This window comes from Canis aureus, chromosome 8, assembly GCF_053574225.1.
Source record: "Canis aureus isolate CA01 chromosome 8, VMU_Caureus_v.1.0, whole genome shotgun sequence".
Classification (NCBI taxonomy): domain Eukaryota; kingdom Metazoa; phylum Chordata; class Mammalia; order Carnivora; family Canidae; genus Canis; species Canis aureus.
In genome coordinates, this window is record NC_135618.1 from 1,500,376 (window position 1) to 1,517,592 (window position 17,217).

At 49.0% G+C, this 17,217-nt stretch overlaps 1 protein-coding gene across 10 annotated transcripts in view; it reads left to right on the plus strand.

Annotated features, from left to right (window-relative positions):
* The first annotated feature begins 7,683 nt into the window (after positions 1-7,683).
* The window catches only part of LRRC7 (leucine rich repeat containing 7), a 495,471-nt gene continuing 485,937 nt past the window's right edge, over positions 7,684-17,217 (plus strand). For 8 of the 10 annotated variants that reach the window (XR_013384059.1, XM_077904997.1, XM_077904996.1 and 5 more), the window contains exon 1: positions 7,684-7,814. Coding sequence is in view for 8 of the 10 variants with exons in the window: in XM_077904997.1 (XP_077761123.1) it covers positions 7,813-7,814 (2 nt within the window). In the remaining 2 variants the exon portion in view is untranslated. The remainder of the gene's footprint in view (positions 7,815-17,217) is intronic. The other 2 variants (XM_077905001.1, XM_077904995.1) reach the window with 2 other exon arrangements.

Consider the following 17,217-nt stretch of genomic DNA (forward strand, 5'->3'; position numbering starts at 1 on the left):
ACTTTCAGAAAAGGTCAGAAAATTTTGATACATGTAATAGAATTTGAAATATAAATATAGTTAGATTAAAAACCCAATGGTGGGTTAAACACTACATTAGGTAATTGGAGAATTAGTCAACTGGAAGATAAAGTACACAAATGTATATACAATGTAGCACAGAGTCACAAGAGGAGAAAAATGTAAAAAAGTGGTTAAGAGACATAGAAGATAAAATAAGGAGACAATATAGAGGAATGAAGGAAAGATAATATATAAAGGCTTAATTGTTGCCCCCAAATGAATTTTTTTTCTTTTTTTTTCCCAAATGAATTTTTAATTCCTAACAGCATAAAAAGAAATAAGTAAAGGAAGTAAAATCAGATAGAAATTAGGAAATAAAAGGAAGAAAATCATTCCTAAAAACATCAGTACTCACAGATAGAAAATATCTAATAATAGCAGGAATGAAAGAAACAATTGGCTACAAAGAAACGACAATTTGACAGAGGGCAAATATTTCAACAGCAACAATGAACACCAAAACTCGGGGAATAATATCTTCAAAATACTGAGAAATAATAACATCAACCTTGAATTGTACACTAGCTTAATTGTTATGAAAGAATAAAGTGTAAAAAAGATTTTCTTCTAACATAAAATATTGGAATTTGAGTTTTTCATAGTTACAGGTTGTAAGATATCACGTGAAAAATGTTGGGGGGAAATTCACTGAAATAAAGTGCTATCCTGAATGTAAATAAAATCTCTATTTATTTCACATTCAACAAAAACTATTCTTTTCTGATGATAGAGATGTTTTAAAGAAAACAAGATAATAGGAAGTTATTCTTAATAATCAATAGTATCAAGGCTCTATCTTGACCTTTGATTAGATTCCATGCTAAATATCACCATTCTTAAACATACTATGTTCCAGTATGATTTATATACCTAAAGGCATTTCTTTGGCCTTCAAGTAAGCAAAATAGTGAATCCTAACCAAAAAGTCCTACGCACCTGACTATATAAGATGTCCAAACCATTCCATGCTGCTTTTACTAAAAATAAGTAATTTGAATAAACTCATCAAACTGTTGGGCACCATCATTTGACTATCGTCTCAGGTAAATGGGCTGACAAGATTGTGCAGACTGCAAAAGGGGAAAAAGTTATAAAACAAGACTATCAAAGTTATCACAGCTTGGTATATATTGCCATAATTAAGATTTAATTCTATTTATATTTACCTTCATCATTTCCATCTATATTTAGATGTTATCTTAACAAACAAAAATGTACTCATAATATTTTTCTGGCCAATTCTATTCTCTCATCATTGAATGGAAAGATATTCTTTCCTAAGAATTATTTTTCTGGATCAACGCAAATTCATGATACTGTAATTGAAGTCCAAGACTTGTGTTATATAAGAAAACAATTATAGATGGGCCAATAGGACTTCATAATATCGACCATAGCAAGGCACTATTCTAGCAGTTATTTGAAAAAGTAAAGTTGGAAGATTTTATTGGTAGCTCATTTTTCAGTTATCCATCTGAAGCTAGGACTAAACACAAAGCAGAAAAAAAGCAATATATATTATTTTGCCCTAACCTCTAAGGAAAGATAATTGGTGTTTCTATACTGACTGATTTAGCATACAGAAAAATGTAATATTAGCAATGCATAGATTGTTGGATTAAAGGATTATGTTATCTAAGGGCAGTTGAGTATTGTATAATATGTGGGATAGTGTGCATGTAATCTTCTGAACTCTGGTCATTTATGCAGTTTGATTTCATATATTTGCAAATCGCTGGTGGTTCTTTGGTAGTTTATAGTTGTATTTAAAAAAAAACTTTGCTAGGAAAAACATCAATGTCCTACTTGTTTTTTTTTAATAATTCTTATCTCTTCAAATTAACAATAATGTACTATATTAAAATTTAAGAACATAGGATGATGCAATTTTAGAATGAGAAAGACCTTTAGGATACTTCAACTACACATATTAATGTTAGAATGAAAAATGCATGTTAAATTTTGTATATAGATACGAACCTACCTAGAGGTAGCAAAGATGTCCTCAGGAAGAGTTTACACTACAGTGTGTTAGTGAACTCATATGCATTGCTTTTTAAAAAAGATATCTCATTCCTGTTAGCTGGTCTTTTTACTCGTATTTCATCTAAGTAACCTTCCTATAGAGCACTGGCATGATAAATTTAGTCTGAAGTGCTTGGGAGAGAGAATTGCCAGTTTGATATAGCACAAGACAGAGCAAGGTCTTGTGCTTTCACAATCTGTTTTCAAGGGATCTGTTGTGTGAAAAAAAATTAAAGAAGCTTTCGTGGACCTACACCATGCTTACAAATCAATGGCCCAAAAGAAAGGAGGAAGAAAACTCAAAGATATTTTTTTTTCAAAGATATTTTGAAGAAGAATAAGATGAAATGCCATGTTCTCCCTATATTACCAGTATCGAAGCACTTTAGAACAGTTTTCAAGTGAGACACTATAGCTAGACAGTTGGAAACAAATACACAGGCCAAAAATTGACCAATGAGCTGGTGGTATATGATAGAGGAGGCCTCCGTTACTTACGAAGAAAAAAATGGAAATGAACAAAACTTGATCCCTTACCTCACACCATATATACAATCAATTTCAGATTGTTTAAAGTCTGAAAGGTAAAAACGTAAAATTATAAAGCTTTTAGAACACAATACAGGAGAATATATTTTTAATGTTGAAATAGCACAGGTTTTTTAAAAACTAAATACAAAGGATATGTCAAAAAGGAAAGTACTGTTAAAGTTGATTATATTAAATTTAGGCTTCTTTTCCTAAAACACCATATTAACAGGGGAAACTAAAGATGAAAAATAACTGACAAAGAATTAGGACAGGACACACACACACTGAGAAAATCCAAATTGAAAAATGAGTGAAAAAGATTAACCAAGAAATTCGTAATGGAAATGTGGATTATTAATAAACCTATGAAAAGGTGCTCACTCTCATAAGTAACCAGGAAATGATGCACTTAAACCAGAATGAAATGCCACTTCACGCCCCTAAGACTGGACAACATGAAAATGTCTGAATACCAAGAGGTGCCAGGAAGTGGTTCAAGGGAAACTCTCCTAAATGATAGTAGAAATGTAAACTGAAAAGAATTTAATATTAGATATACCTTGCAACCCAAGAAATTTACTCCTAGGTGATTTATCAACTAGAAAGACCCTTATACGCATCCGTATCGAGATGGAAACGAACAAGTCCACAGCAACATTATTATAAAAGCAAAAATTGTCATCAAAATGCGAGTAGGACAAATTCATACAATCAACTAGCACGCTGCAGTAAAAATTTGTGACACACATGAAGATCAATCATTCTTAGAAAAGTAATGTAATTTTAAAAATCAAAAGCAAGTTGCAAAAGAATGCACATTGCATTCTCCAAATGATCAAATGATAGAATGCAGGGTTAAATTTCCAAAGCAAAGCAGTAAGAGTTGTGTTGGCAGTAAAAGGTCCTGAAATGATCAATTAATTAGTTAACTGATTAATTATATATTCATTAATGACATATTGATTAATTAACACAAAATTTAGGAATGAGATTACCTCTGTAGGGTGAGGGGAGCAGAAACAGAGGAATGGGAGAGGAAGCCTCAATCTTCCCTTCTTAAGGTGTGTGGTGGGTACACCACTGTACCTTGTATTTTGTAGATCTTCAATATGCAAATGAATGTTTAAAGATAAAAAACAATGATCCGGATAAATTAAAAACCACAACAAAGAAGCATCCTCTTTACCTAGGGCAGGTTGGGAATCTGAGAATGAGTTTCCCAGTAAAGGCCATCTAGCTAGCTTGAGGAAGAATCTTGGGGATTCCTACTTCCTCTTCAGAGCCGCCCCAGCTTCCCCCACAACGCAGCGCTCCCCACCCTTCTAGGCCCTCACAGACCCCAGGCCTGTCCTCCCGAACTCCACCAGCGCTGAGCTGCTCAGACCTGTTCCCATATATCCAATTTTAACAATGTGTTTTTTTTTTTTTTTCTATTTCCCCAAGGACCAGTATCTAACCGAGGTATTAAGGGTGGGAACAGCTCTGCTTTCCCTGAGCCGAGTTGCCTTAATCAGGAACAGCCTGAGAGGAAATCTTTCAAGACAAGGGTGACATTTCCGGCCTCCAAAGAGAAATATTGGGAAGATACTTGGCACCTGATTATTTAATATCACCATATGTCTTTTATTTTCGAGCAATTTAGTCCTGGGAATAGGCCATCGTCTCAAAATTGTAGTGGTGTGAGTCAAAGGGATTGATCAACTATTTACCGCGTTGTGTGGGGGGAATGTCAAGCCGTCCCTAGGTGTAATCCGAAAAGCTAATCTGTTCAAACTGCCTTGATCTCACTTTTGAAGTTGTCGCTATTTTTGGTGTTAGACCCCTGCTTGAGTGACAGCCTGAGGATACTCATTCCTCTTTCTCCAATTTTCAGACAGTCATCTGCATTTCCAGAGGGTTGATGACAGGGCAACTTGGAGTTTAAAGACAGCATCTGCATTTGCATTTCAATAGTTCCATAATTCTCTGAAAGCATTGAAATCTCTTCAGTATGCCTCATTGTTTAAATAGTGAAGGTAGCCACATTTTGTTCAAGATTCATAAATCTCAGGAAAAAAAAAATGGGCTATTGTATCCAAAGCCTGTTCTACAGAAAACACTCATCTCTTTTCTTTTCTTTTTTCTTTTCTTTTCTTTCTTTTCTTTTCTTTCTTTTTTTAAATATATATGCTAAAAGCATGCTTCTTAAACACCACAGGCACTACATCACATCTGTACATAGTTTAAATCTTTTATCCATTTGGGTTCTTACGGCCTGGAATCAAGGTTCGAGGATAAAATAAAGGGGAGAGGAGGACATACAGTTTGAAACATATTAAGGACATCATCAATTTTTAATTTGGAATTGCAAAAAAATACCTCTCTCCGTTGGAATGGAGCAAGTTTGTTCTTAGGAAAATACTTCCATTTAACACCTGGGTGGTACCTTCATTGGTAGGTGTGTTAGGTACCTGTTTGGGAGGATCTGCAGTTACTTACAACCAACTAGAAGACTTTTGTCAACTGTTTTGGTACAAGGAAATGAACCCTGGAGTTAAGAAATAAGAAATTCTGAATTCAAATACAAGGCCACTGGGCACCTTTCTGTGCTGGGCCTTCGTGCCCTTCCCCTGAGTGTAAACACGCATTATCCATCAAGTCATTTCGGAAAAGTGAGAGTTCTGTGTAAACTGTATCAACAACAACTGGAAGTGTATAAAAGCTCGCTACGATTGTAAAATCGTTGTGTGAGGTTAGTTACCTTTTTAATATTTTCAACCAGTACCTCAAATTTTTCATCTCACTCCATCCAGCTGAGACACCGAGAGGTGGTAATATGTTTACAAGGACAAAACTATGGGTGAAAAAAAAAAAATAGAGCTCCACAGAGGTCAATTCAAAAATCTATCATTCTACCAAACTGTTTTTTTTTTTTTTTTTTTTTTTTACCTCCTTGCCATTTCAGAACCATTCTTTTCCCCCTCGTGGTGTTTTATAGTGCATTTCAAACACGCTGTGACTTTGTGAAACACGTGCCCCCTTGCACAGGCACATGGTCTGCAATCCCGGGAAGCAGTCCCGGGAAGTCGGCCCACCCTCAGGGCCCAGGTGCAGTGGGGACTAATCCGGATTCCCGGGGCCGTGCAGACGCGAGCTGCAGTCTGCACCGTGTCAGCCTCGGCCATCCCCAGCAGCCGGAAAGGTTTGTGACCTTGAGGCTCCTCGCTTTGCGAATCTAGGGCCGGCCGGGAGCAAGTGCATCTTCCCGGGAGCCAGCCGAGCGCTTCCGTGCCCCGGAGCGGCCGCCGGAGGCCGCGAGCCGAGACTCCTTCCTCCGCGCAGGAACAAAGCCCTGCAGCCCGGCCGCACGACAGCGGCACCCCGGGACCGCAGGCCCGGCTTCGAGGGGGGAATTCGCCCCCCGCTTGGGCTGGGACGATGAAGCCGAGTCTAAACATAGGGCTAGCCTCGGCCGCGGGCGGCAGGGCGCGTGGCTGCTTTGGAGAGTTGGGAGGGAAGCGTGTGCGGACCGCGTGTGCGTGTGCCTTTATGTGCAGGAGCCCGCGGGCGCGTGTGCGCGGCTGTGCTCGCGGCGGGAGGCGGGCGGCGCGGCGGGCGGGCGGAGGGGAGCCCCGGGCGGGGCGGGGCGGGGCAGGGGGTGCAGGGGGGAGGTGCAGGGGGCTGCAGGGGGGGTGCAGGGGAGGTGCAGGGGGGTGCAGGGGGTGCAGGGGAGTGCAGGAGGTGCAGGGGGCACAGGGGAGGTGCAAGGGGTGCAAGGGAGGTGCAGAGAGGTGCAGGGGGGAGGTGCAGGGGGGTGCAGGTGAGGTGCAGGGGCTGCAAGGGAGGTGCAGGGGGGCACAGGGGGCGCAGGGCAGGTGCAGGGGCTGCAGGGTAGGTGCGGGGGGGGGGCGCAGGGGGGCTCGCGGGGGGGCCGCTCCGAGGGAGGACACTCGCGTCCTCGGCGGCCCGGCACCCGCGGCGGGGGCGGGGGCGGGGGCGGGGGCGGGGGCGGGGGCGGGGGCGGGAAGCCCGGGCGGCGCTGGGGGCCGCCTCTGCGCGGAGCGAGCGGGAGCCGCCGCCCGGCCGCCGCGTCACCGAGCCGGGGCGGGAGCGGGAGCCGGCGCGGGAGCGGGAGCGGGAGCGGGAGCCGGCGCGGGAGCCGGGGCGCGCGGGGAGGCGCCGAGGCCCGGAGCCGCCGCAGCCGCGCAGCCGCGCATCCGCCCAGCCGCGGGTCGCCGCGCCCCTGGGGCCCGGGCCGGCGGCGGGAGCAGCAGCGGGGGCCGGAGCGCCGCGGGCCGCCCCCACCCCCACCCCCACCCCGCCCCCGCCCCCGCCCCCGGAGCACCGGCCCCGCGCGCCGCGGGCGGCGGGAGGAGCCCGCACGGCCCGGCCCTTTGTCCCGCTCGCAGCGGCGGCTCGGGCCGGAGCGCGCGGGCGGGCGCGGGTCGGGGCCCCGGCGGACTCGCATCGGAGCCCCGAGGCTTCGGGGGAGCCCGCGGGCAGGTCGCGGGGGCCGGCGAGGACGGCGGCGCGGGCCGGGGGCGGAGGACCGGGGCGCCCCCTCGGGTGGCCGCGCTCTCCTTGACGCCTCTCCCGCTCGGCGGCGGCTGCGGCGGGTGTCGTCGGAAGAGGGGGCGGGCGAGGAGCGCGGGGGCGGGGGCAGCGGAGGCTCAGCCCGCGGCCCGCGCCGCCCTCCGCGCCCGCGAGCCCCGCACCTGCGCGCCGGGGCCACCTGCCGCCGCCCGCGCCCCGCAGCGCCCCGCAGCGCCCCGCAGCGCCCCAGCGCCGGGCTCCCCGGGGGCCGCAGGCTGCGCACCGGGGCGCTCCGCCCGCCCAGCCCGGCCCGGCCCGGCTCATTGTGCGCCGCGCTCCTGGGGGCGGGGAGGGAGCCGCGCCGCCGCCGCCGCCGTGGTCGCTCGCGCGGCGCGCAGGGCGGGCGGAGGCAGGGCAGCCGAGGCGCTCGAGCCTCCCCGCCCGCCGGCGCTCGGGGCTCCCCTCGGCCGCGTTCCCCGGACCTGCCCGCTGCGCCCGGAGGGCCCCGGCACCATGGCGTGACGCGCCCCCGCGCCTCGGCCGGCCCGCGCCCCCCGCGCAGGCCCCCGCGCCAGGCCCCCGCGCCCGCGGCGCTGCGGACCCCGAGCACCCTCAGCAACCAGCCCGGGCGGCGGCACGACTCGCTCTCGCCAACCTCATGGGCAGTGGCTCCCGCCGGCGATGTGAGTAGCGCGCTCCTGCTTCGTGGCCCGGGGGGGGGGGGGGGCGGGGGGCTGCGGGGACGCCGAGCGCCCGAGGTGCGGGGCTGGGGCGCCCCGGGGCGCTGTCGGGGAGCTGCCGGCCGGGCGCCCGCGGAGGCGGCGGGGAGCTGCGCGCTTGCGGGGCGCGCGGTGCCTTGGGCGCGGGCGCCGGCCGTGCGGGCGCCTGGGAGCCCCGGTGGCCCGGGCTGCCGGGGACCCTAAAGGGTTACATACTGCGAAAAGGGGAGGCGAGGAGCGAGGGCTGGGCGCGGGGGGCGCGGGGGGCGCGGGGAGCGCGCGTCCGGCCGGGCCGAGCCCCCGCCGTTATCCGGGCGAGGTGCTGCCTCCTCGCAGGTGCCCGAGGGACGGAGCGCCCATTTGGCCGTGCCCCCCCCCCCCCACGCACACTTGTGGCAGGTCGCAAATGTCCCTTTATCTCGGCAGGTGTAGTATTACTGTTGGATGCCCGTTGGCTTGGGAAAGGCAATTAAGAGGATCTCGCTGCCTTTGGGACTGGAGGGGAAGGGTGGGGTTGGAGGGGGCTGGAGGGGGCGACGAGGGCGACAGGTTGGAGGGCCGAGGAAGCGGGGGAGCCACGGAGCCCGGGCAGTGGGGGTGCCTGTGTCCCCCCCCAGCCCCCGGAGCCGGGCAGCTCCTGCCCACACACCTCCTTTGTGTTGCAAAGGCGGAGCTGGAGACCCCGCGCGGTGCCCGGACCCACGCTGGGCCCCCTGCGCATCTCGTCCCCCGAGAGCCCCGAGGGATGCGGGACTCGTTGGGGATCCTCGGCGGCCGCGGGGGGGGGGGGGGGCAGCGGGGGCAGGAGGTGCCCTGGGGCTCCTGGAGCGGCTCGCGCTCGTCTGCAGCCTCCGCGCGCGGGGTCCCCCCTGCGGGGAGCGGCCGGGGCCGGGGGCGCACGGGCTGCCGCGAAACATAGCGCGAGTTCGCAGGGGCGACGGCCGCACAGGTGCCTCCTCGGGCTGCTCCTCGGCCCGGGGCGGGGGGCGGGGGGCGGGGGGGGCGGCTCCGCCCGCCGAGTCCCGAGGGCGCAGCGCCCGGCGCACGGACCGGGTCGCTCGCGCAAGTCCCGGGATGCGCGATGGGCCTCGGAGCGCAGCCACCTGCGACTCCCACGCGCCTCTGGAAGTTCCCCTCCCCGAGGGGTTAGAGACGCCGCGGGCGGGGGGCGGGGCGGCGACCCCCAAGGGCCCGCACCTGCCCTCCGCGGCCACTTTGCCTCCGCGCGGGGAGCACCTGGGAGCCACCTGCGCTGCGAACTGGGTCGGACCCGACCCGGGGACCCGCGGCCGGGAGCGGTTCTACGTGATCCCGTTTTAACCTTGGCGACGCTTCCAAGCCCGGTGGAGGTTTCCGTGGCGTGGGCGGCGGGAGCGCGTTCCGGCGGAGGCAGGACACGTGATCGCCCCGACGGGAGAGGCCGGTCCGGGCGCCCGACTCTCTTTGTTCCGGGCTGAGCCCCGCGCCCGCCCCCCGCAGCTCGGGCCCGCGGCCCAGGGGGGCTGGAGGGGCTGCCCCCCCGCGGGGCCCCGGTGGAAGCCAGGCGGTCCTCCCGGGGACGCGGCGGAAAAGTTCTGCAGCCCCTGCGCACGTGGGCTCCCGGCGCGCTCCGCCACCTGCCGGCCGCGCCCGGCCACCTGCCCCCACCGCCCGGGACGCCCCGGGCTCGCTCTGCCAAAGGCTGCAGACGGGGTCGGGGTCGCGTCCCTGCTTCCGAGCATCCTTCGGCGCATCCTTCAGCGCCCGGGGCGGGCTGGAGACGAGGGGGCGGGGGCTGCTGGGCTGACGCGGGCGCGCGGGGGTAGCCCTAGTTCTCCGCCCACCTGTGTGTCGAGGTACCAGACCTGGAGGCCCCGACCTGGAGTCTCCGACGTGGTGGCCCCCCACCTGGAGGCCCTCCCTGGGAGGTTCCCCACCTGGAGGTTGCCACCTGGAGGCTCCCCACCTGGAGGCCCTCACTTGGAGGTCCCCACCTGGAGGTCGCCACCTGGAGGCCCCCCACCTGGAGGCCCTCACTTGGAGGTCCCCACCTGGAGGTCCCCACCTGGAGGCTCCCCACCTGGAGGCCCTCACTTGGAGGTCCCCGCCTGGAGGTCGCCACCTGGAGGCCCCCCACCTGGAGGCCCTCACTTGGAGGTCCCCACCTGGAGGTCCCCACCTGGAGGTCCCCACCTGGAGGCTCCCCACCTGGAGGCCCTTACTGGGAGGTTCCCCACCTGGAGGTCCCCTGGAGGCCCCCACATGGAGGTCCTGACCTGGAGTCCCCGACGTGGTGGCCCCCACCTGGAGGCCCTCACTGGGAGGTCCCCATCTGGAGGCCCCCACCTGGTGACCCCCCACATGGAGGCCCCCACATGGAGGCCCCGACGTGGTGGCCCCCACCTGGAGGCCCCCACCTGGAAGCTCCCCACCTGGAGGCCCTTACTGGGAGGTTCCCCACCTGGAGGTCCCCTGGAGGCCCCCACATGGAGGCCCCCACATGGAGGTCCTGACCTGGAGTCCCCGACGTGGTGGCCCCCACCTGGAGGCCCTCACTGGGAGGTTCCCCACCTGGAGGTTGCCACCTGGAGGCTCCCCACCTGGAGGCCCTCACTTGGAGGTCCCCACCTGGAGGTCGCCACCTGGAGGCCCCCACCTGGAGGCCCTCACTTGGAGGTCCCCACCTGGAGGTCCCCACCTGGAAGCTCCCCACCTGGAGGCCCTTACTGGGAGGTTCCCCACCTGGAGGTCCCCTGGAGGCCCCCACATGGAGGCCCCCACATGGAGGTCCTGACCTGGAGTCCCCGACGTGGTGGCCCCCACCTGGAGGCCCTCACTGGGAGGTTCCCCACCTGGAGGTTGCCACCTGGAGGCCCCCCACCTGGAGGCCCTCACTGGGAGGTTCCCCACCTTGAGGTCCCCTGGAGGCCCCCACATGGAGGTCCTGACCTGGAGTCCCCGACGTGGTGGCCCCCACTTGAAGGCCCTCACTGGGAGGTCCCCACCTGGAGGCTCCCCACCTGGAGGCCCTTACTGGGAGGTTCCCCACCTGGAGGTCCCCTGGAGGCCCCCACATGGAGGCCCCCACATGGAGGTCCTGACCTGGAGTCCCCGACATGGTGGCCCCCACCTGGAGGCCCTCACTGGGAGGTCCCCATCTGGAGGCCCCCACCTGGTGACCCCCCACATGGAGGCCCCCACATGGAGGCCCCGACGTGGTGGCCCCCACCTGGAGGCCCCCACCTGGAGGCCCCGATCTGGGGGCCCCCCACCTGGAGGCCGCTGATTTCGTTTTTCCGCCCGTGTTGTAGGCGCCGCCCCCGTGGGCTGAAGTCTCGCCCGGGGCGGGCCTGCATCGTGTCTGCGTGGCGCTGGGAAGCGCAGCCCATCCCCGTGACATATTGTGGAGGGAGACTTCTTTATACATTTTTTTATACTTCGCTGTCCAAGAGAGGATGGGTGCTTACCATGGCAACCCTTACATCCTCCATCACGTGTGCCTGCACATATGCGGCTTCAGAATTAGAAACGACTCCTTAAAGAAATAAGCCCGGTCCCGTTACCGTAGCCACGTTTTATTCAGAATTTTAGCACTGCTGCAGGCTTGGCATTAAAATTTTCTTAATTAACATCTTAATCCACTTTCTTCCGGAGGCCTTTAATTTTTCTGCGCCCTCCATAAAATACAGAACATAAACCCAAAGTTTTTGTGTGTCTGTATTTTTCTTTGCTTTGGATTTTTTTTTTTTTTAATGTGAAGATACAAGTGAATATCACAGGATTTTTATCACTTAGGAGAGTCATTAAATATCTTACCCACGTGGCGTTAATTCCCAGGGGTATTCCTTAAATCTCTCGCAGTTTATAGTGCATGGTAATATTGATAGAAAAACTTGGTCTCTTTAATCATGACTTAAAATGTCCATTCTTTAGGACACTTGAAAATGTGAGGATGTTATGCTTTCACTTGGTTAATGAATAACTTGATAATTGATGTATGAAAATCACACCTACTTATACTCTACTCTTATCCTGAGATGACTGTGGCCTTAACGTCAGGATGGATCACACATTCCATGATATTATAACTTCCTTCCATATCCAGATTAACACAGCACACAAAGGGTAACCAACTACTAATGAGTTGCCATCTGGATTACTTCTGGATTCTTCTTACATTTTCTTCTTTCGCATAAATTGTTTCATAAGTTTTAGGAAGTTCTTCATTGAAAGAACATATGCCATCACTTGAGTATAACAAGTGTGGCAACCACACCGTCAGTGGAGGACACCGTGTGGAGCGTGTGTTCTGTCCAGTAACAATGACTGCTCGGGGGAGCACTGTCCATCTTCTTTTTGGGGCAGTTTAGTCAGTCATGTCAATTTGCAATCTGACTCCGGGAAGACCATTAATTCAAATCTGTGACATCGGACAGACCTTCAGTTTGTGCCAAGCCAACTGGCCATTAAGTAGTTCATATCTCCAAGGAAATGATTTGGAGATGACCCCAGGATCTTCTGAGAACCCCGAAGTTCTTTTTTTTTTTTTTCTCGTGTTCTAGTGCTTAAATCTGAGGGCCACATCACTATTCAGTGGAAAGTTTTTAATACCTCAGGATTTTTAGAAATGGAATTTTAATATTAAAATGACAATTTGACCATATAGTCTAGCAATTAAATTCTATTCTGAGGAAACACAAAGGCAGGAGATGCATAGAAGATAGATTTGGCAAGTGTGTTAAAATACTGAGATGTGAACTGTCCAGGAAAACTCAAAAGTGGCACTGTACATCAACAGTATTTGGAAGATGATGACCCCAAATCAATCATATTTTTCCTTTATGAAGCTTTTGGCCTTGTTTGGTTAATCAGGTTTGAATCCTTACTAATAATCATGCCTTATAGAAATTACTCTAGAGAATTATCCTGAAGTAGTGAAAGCAGAGTAAGAAAACCTTAGAAAACTAGTTTTATTACTTCCATCATTAAACATGTGATCTTTGGTAATTTAATTAGCCTCTTTTCATGCTGTAAAATGGAGGTAGTGATAATAATAGTAATTTACCATTCTAGTGCATGGCAAATAAGAGAAATTGGTGCATGGAAAGTGATTTGGATACTTTTTAGAAGAGTGGGACATAAACTTTTTGATACAAGTCAATTTTTCTATAGTAACCTGTGGGAGGGGGGTTGTTTATAGGCATGGCATAGTCTATTTTCAAGGTATGCCATTGAAATAGTTATGCATATCTGTTTCCTATCTTGGAATTAAGTGATTATGCTCAGAAATCCGTGAGATCTTTTGTGATCAGAAGCCGTTCCTTGTCATCTTGCTTCCCTTACCACAGTGCGTGAACCACAATCGTAACAGCAGCTACCAATTACTAAACACCTACCATGATTCAGATGCTTTCCTTCAAAACGGTCTCGTAAGACACATTATTCTCATCATTTGAAAGATTAGAAAATTAAGGTTCAATGACAGAATTGACAAGTCTGTGTCACACAGGTAGGAAGTGATAAAACTTTAAATCCACATTGGGCTTCTTTACCTTTTTCTTCACCCCATGCTCTCTCCCTCATAGGCATTAATTAATACCTGTTAAATGACTGAAATCTGTAGATTATTTCATGATGAATAAAGGGAAACTAGTGTTTTGAACCAGCCTTCCGAAGTTATTTACATATTTAGCCATAATGCACTACATTACTTTGGTGACCACGATTTAATGTGGTACAGCAGCCACCGCTGCTTATCTTCCTGGTAATTAATTCATGACAGAAACATTTAATAAGCTATTAGAATCTGTCATATAAATGTCCATGAAGGAGGTTTTCCATAAGTCAAGTTTGGAGTCAAGAGCTGTCCTGTCTGCTTTGAAACTATGATGATATATTTGATATATAAGCCCCTAGAGAGGTATCACATGTGCTATTTAAATTATTAACCATAATAGAAAATTATCATTTGTTATTCAATGACACATGGAAAAAATATGAAATACATTTAATAACCCAAAGGATCTCCTACATACACTCATTTTCATTACATTGTTCACTGCTTGATAAATTACTTAAAATCTATACAGAATTATCATTTTCCTTTAATACACACGAAGGCAATTGTAGTTACTACGGATGAAGTGTTGAAATTTATTATCGTTGACATGATACGGTTAAATATTTTAACAATGGACTCAATGCTTACGTTGTTAGAGGAACTCGTTTACTGACTTTTTAAAGATGTGGTTTCTTCAGTTGTGCCAGGGTATTTTTGCTTTACTTGAAGCTCAGTAAGGTTGAGAGCGTTATTTAACAGCAGAACATAGTGATGCTGTGGCCAAAGTAGTAGCATAACAAATTTATTAACAAGGAATTGTAGAACGTGTGTGTGTGTGTGTCCAGATAGAATTGAATTTTGTGCCATCTAAGAGGTAAACACATGAGATGCTACAGGTTCCAATTCAATTATAAAAAAAGAGGTAGCTAACCTGAAAAGAAAACTACTGCGAGTGTAAGTGCTGTCAGTATTCTTGGCCAGTTTTCCTAGGGCAAGAGGACGGTGGTACCGTGAAATACAGGAAATGATGAGAAAAACAGTTGAAAGTGAACTGTTTGGCTTCATGTACCAAGAAGAAAAATCCTAGGTTTTTACACTGCTATCATACTGAAAGAGATACTTTTGTGTAGTGGCAAAATGTTTTATAGATGCCTAGCTGCATCATCAAATTATTTGCTAATAGAAGGAAAGGTGAGAAATGAACTTGCCTGAGATGGTGCCTAAGTGTTACGAATAAGACATTTGTGGCACCTACAAGGTGAGTAATGGACACAAACCTAAAATGTGTCAGCTGAATGTATAATTAAGATGCCATAAATGGTGTAACTAAAATTATTTAAAAGTGCAGATAGTTAGATTTCTTGCATAGTAGTTGCTCGAGCATTCCGCATCTAATGTGTATTCAGCATTGAGGCCCTTACCATGACTGGGCATCTTGTGCAGGATGCATTTGCACATTAGGCTGCATTTTTTTTTTAAAGATTTTATTTATTTATTCATGAGACGCACACAGAGAGAGGCAGAGACACAGGCAGAGGGGGAAGCAGGCTCCCTGCGGGAAGCCCATTGCGGGACTCCATCCCAGGACCCCGGGGTCGCGACCTGAGCCCAAGGCAGCCGCCCAACCCGCTGAGCCACTCGGGAGTCCCTTAGGCTACATATTTTGAGCACTGATATCACCCTGGATATTTACTCTGGTGTTATTCTCATTCCCTGTAATTCAAGACATGAAAAATTTTTCTTTCCTCAAGTGTGATTAACTTCTTAAGACAATTATAAAAGCTATTGTAATTAAATCAGATACCTATTTAAACTTTGAGTGATTGTTAAATATTAGCAATGTCCTTAGGGTAATACCATATTGAACATTGGGCCTACCACACACATACACATGCAGCTGTGATCGCTCCATTTTGCAATACACACACACACACACACACACACACAGAGCTATAATCTTCTCATTTCATGATTTCATAACACTTTAGAGATGGCGGGAAGTCTAGAGGGTCTTATTTTACAAAAGAGGAAACTGAGCCCTGCTAAGTTTGTTTTCTTGCTCAAGGGCACAGAGCTGTTAGTGAGAGAAACAGAAACAGAACCAGATCTCTTGGCTCCCAACCTCTGCCAGTTACACCATGCTCTCGGAACTGTTGGAATCCTTTACATTTGAGGAAAGGGAAATAGGGAAAAGGAGCTTAATCCAGTGAACCCAGTTAATGAAACCAGCCAATATGATGACGCCGTCCAAAACACATCCATTTCTCGTATCATTTTTTACCTGAATTTTGGCCTGTTTTTGTGGATAGTCGTCTTAGCTTTCCATTTTGATTTGACTGTTAAGGCAGTAAACACTCTAAATTGAACATCTATTACCTATTTTATTGTTTAAAAGATACCTGTATTTCAGAAATACGGAGTTAATTTCACTCCTATCAAAGCATTCTAAATTTGGATACTCTATCCTTTCCAATGAAAATTAAAATGTTCTCTTAAATTATTGATCTTTTTAGCATAATGCCCACTAAATTGGTGTTGGATGATGGAGAGCTGTTTAACTCATTTCATATAAATGGATTATTTTCTATATTTGCTAATTTCATTAAGGGTCAATCATTGAAGTTTCTTAACAAGAATGATTTAAAGTGAGGGTGGGCCTTTCTACACAATATTGCCTTAGATTTTTATCAGGAAAACATTTTAACCAAGAAAATAAAATGCGATCCAGTTGGAATTTGTGAAACACATTCGTTTCTGTGAATAATTTTTTTGCATCGCGGAATAACATTTTGAAGGGTCTTTTGAAATTACAAGTTCCCTCTTACTGCTAAATAGCTGTTTATATATCTGTTGTGGCTTAATTCTCTCTTCTTTCAGGAGACAAATCTGAAATAACTGTTTCTCACTTAATGCCTTTTCTAATGCTAAAATTCTGAGCCTACTTTATCAAGAAGTTCCGTTACTGGGGAACTTAGGGCAGGATGTCTTTTTTAACTGACTGCCAAAACATATTCGCAACAATTTTTAAAGCACTTTTGAAATTATGATGTACATCTCTTGAAGTATGCATTTGGCTTATAAGCAAATGGCATATAGAAATATTTACAAACAAAAGTATTGATGTAACGAGACATACCTACATAGTTACATCTAAGAATCCTCTTTAAAAGGCAAATCAGAACTTTTCAGTGCAGCAGTGATGTCTTAAAATTGAAGAAAAACCATGATGACTAAATTAGCGCATTACATATCAGCACATTAGCTATGCTTTTCATTTGTAGAATGGTTCTTATTCATGCCAGCTTTCAGTGTACCGTTCTGGGACTCGTGGGTGTGATAGAACGGAACATATTTCTGTATCTGTGAATATAATCCCACACACCATTTTACATGACAAAATCTGAATGTCCTAAAACTTGGTGTTAAAGATAAGATGTCAACCTTCGCCGGTCGAGGATTTGAATCCCCTCCATGGCTAATAGCATTTTATCTTTCCGAAGGTCTAATTTTATTTAGGGACCTGTAATGTAAGGAGATGGTGTTTGTGTTTACTTCCTTGCTTACTTCTTTCTTGCTTTTTCGGACTCGACATAGCTAAGGTCTGCTTGCTGCAGACAATAAGCAAGCTGCTGAAACTCAAAGACAGTAGATACTAAAGTACGATATGAGCAGAGGAGGGGAAGTGCAAAGGTGATGTATTTTTGTATTTTTGGAACAGGAAGAAACCACTGGAACCCCGGTGCACATACATTTTCTATATATGAATCATAAAGATAATAAGCTTTATTCATAGTTAATAAATATATGGATTAACAGAACCACATTCTA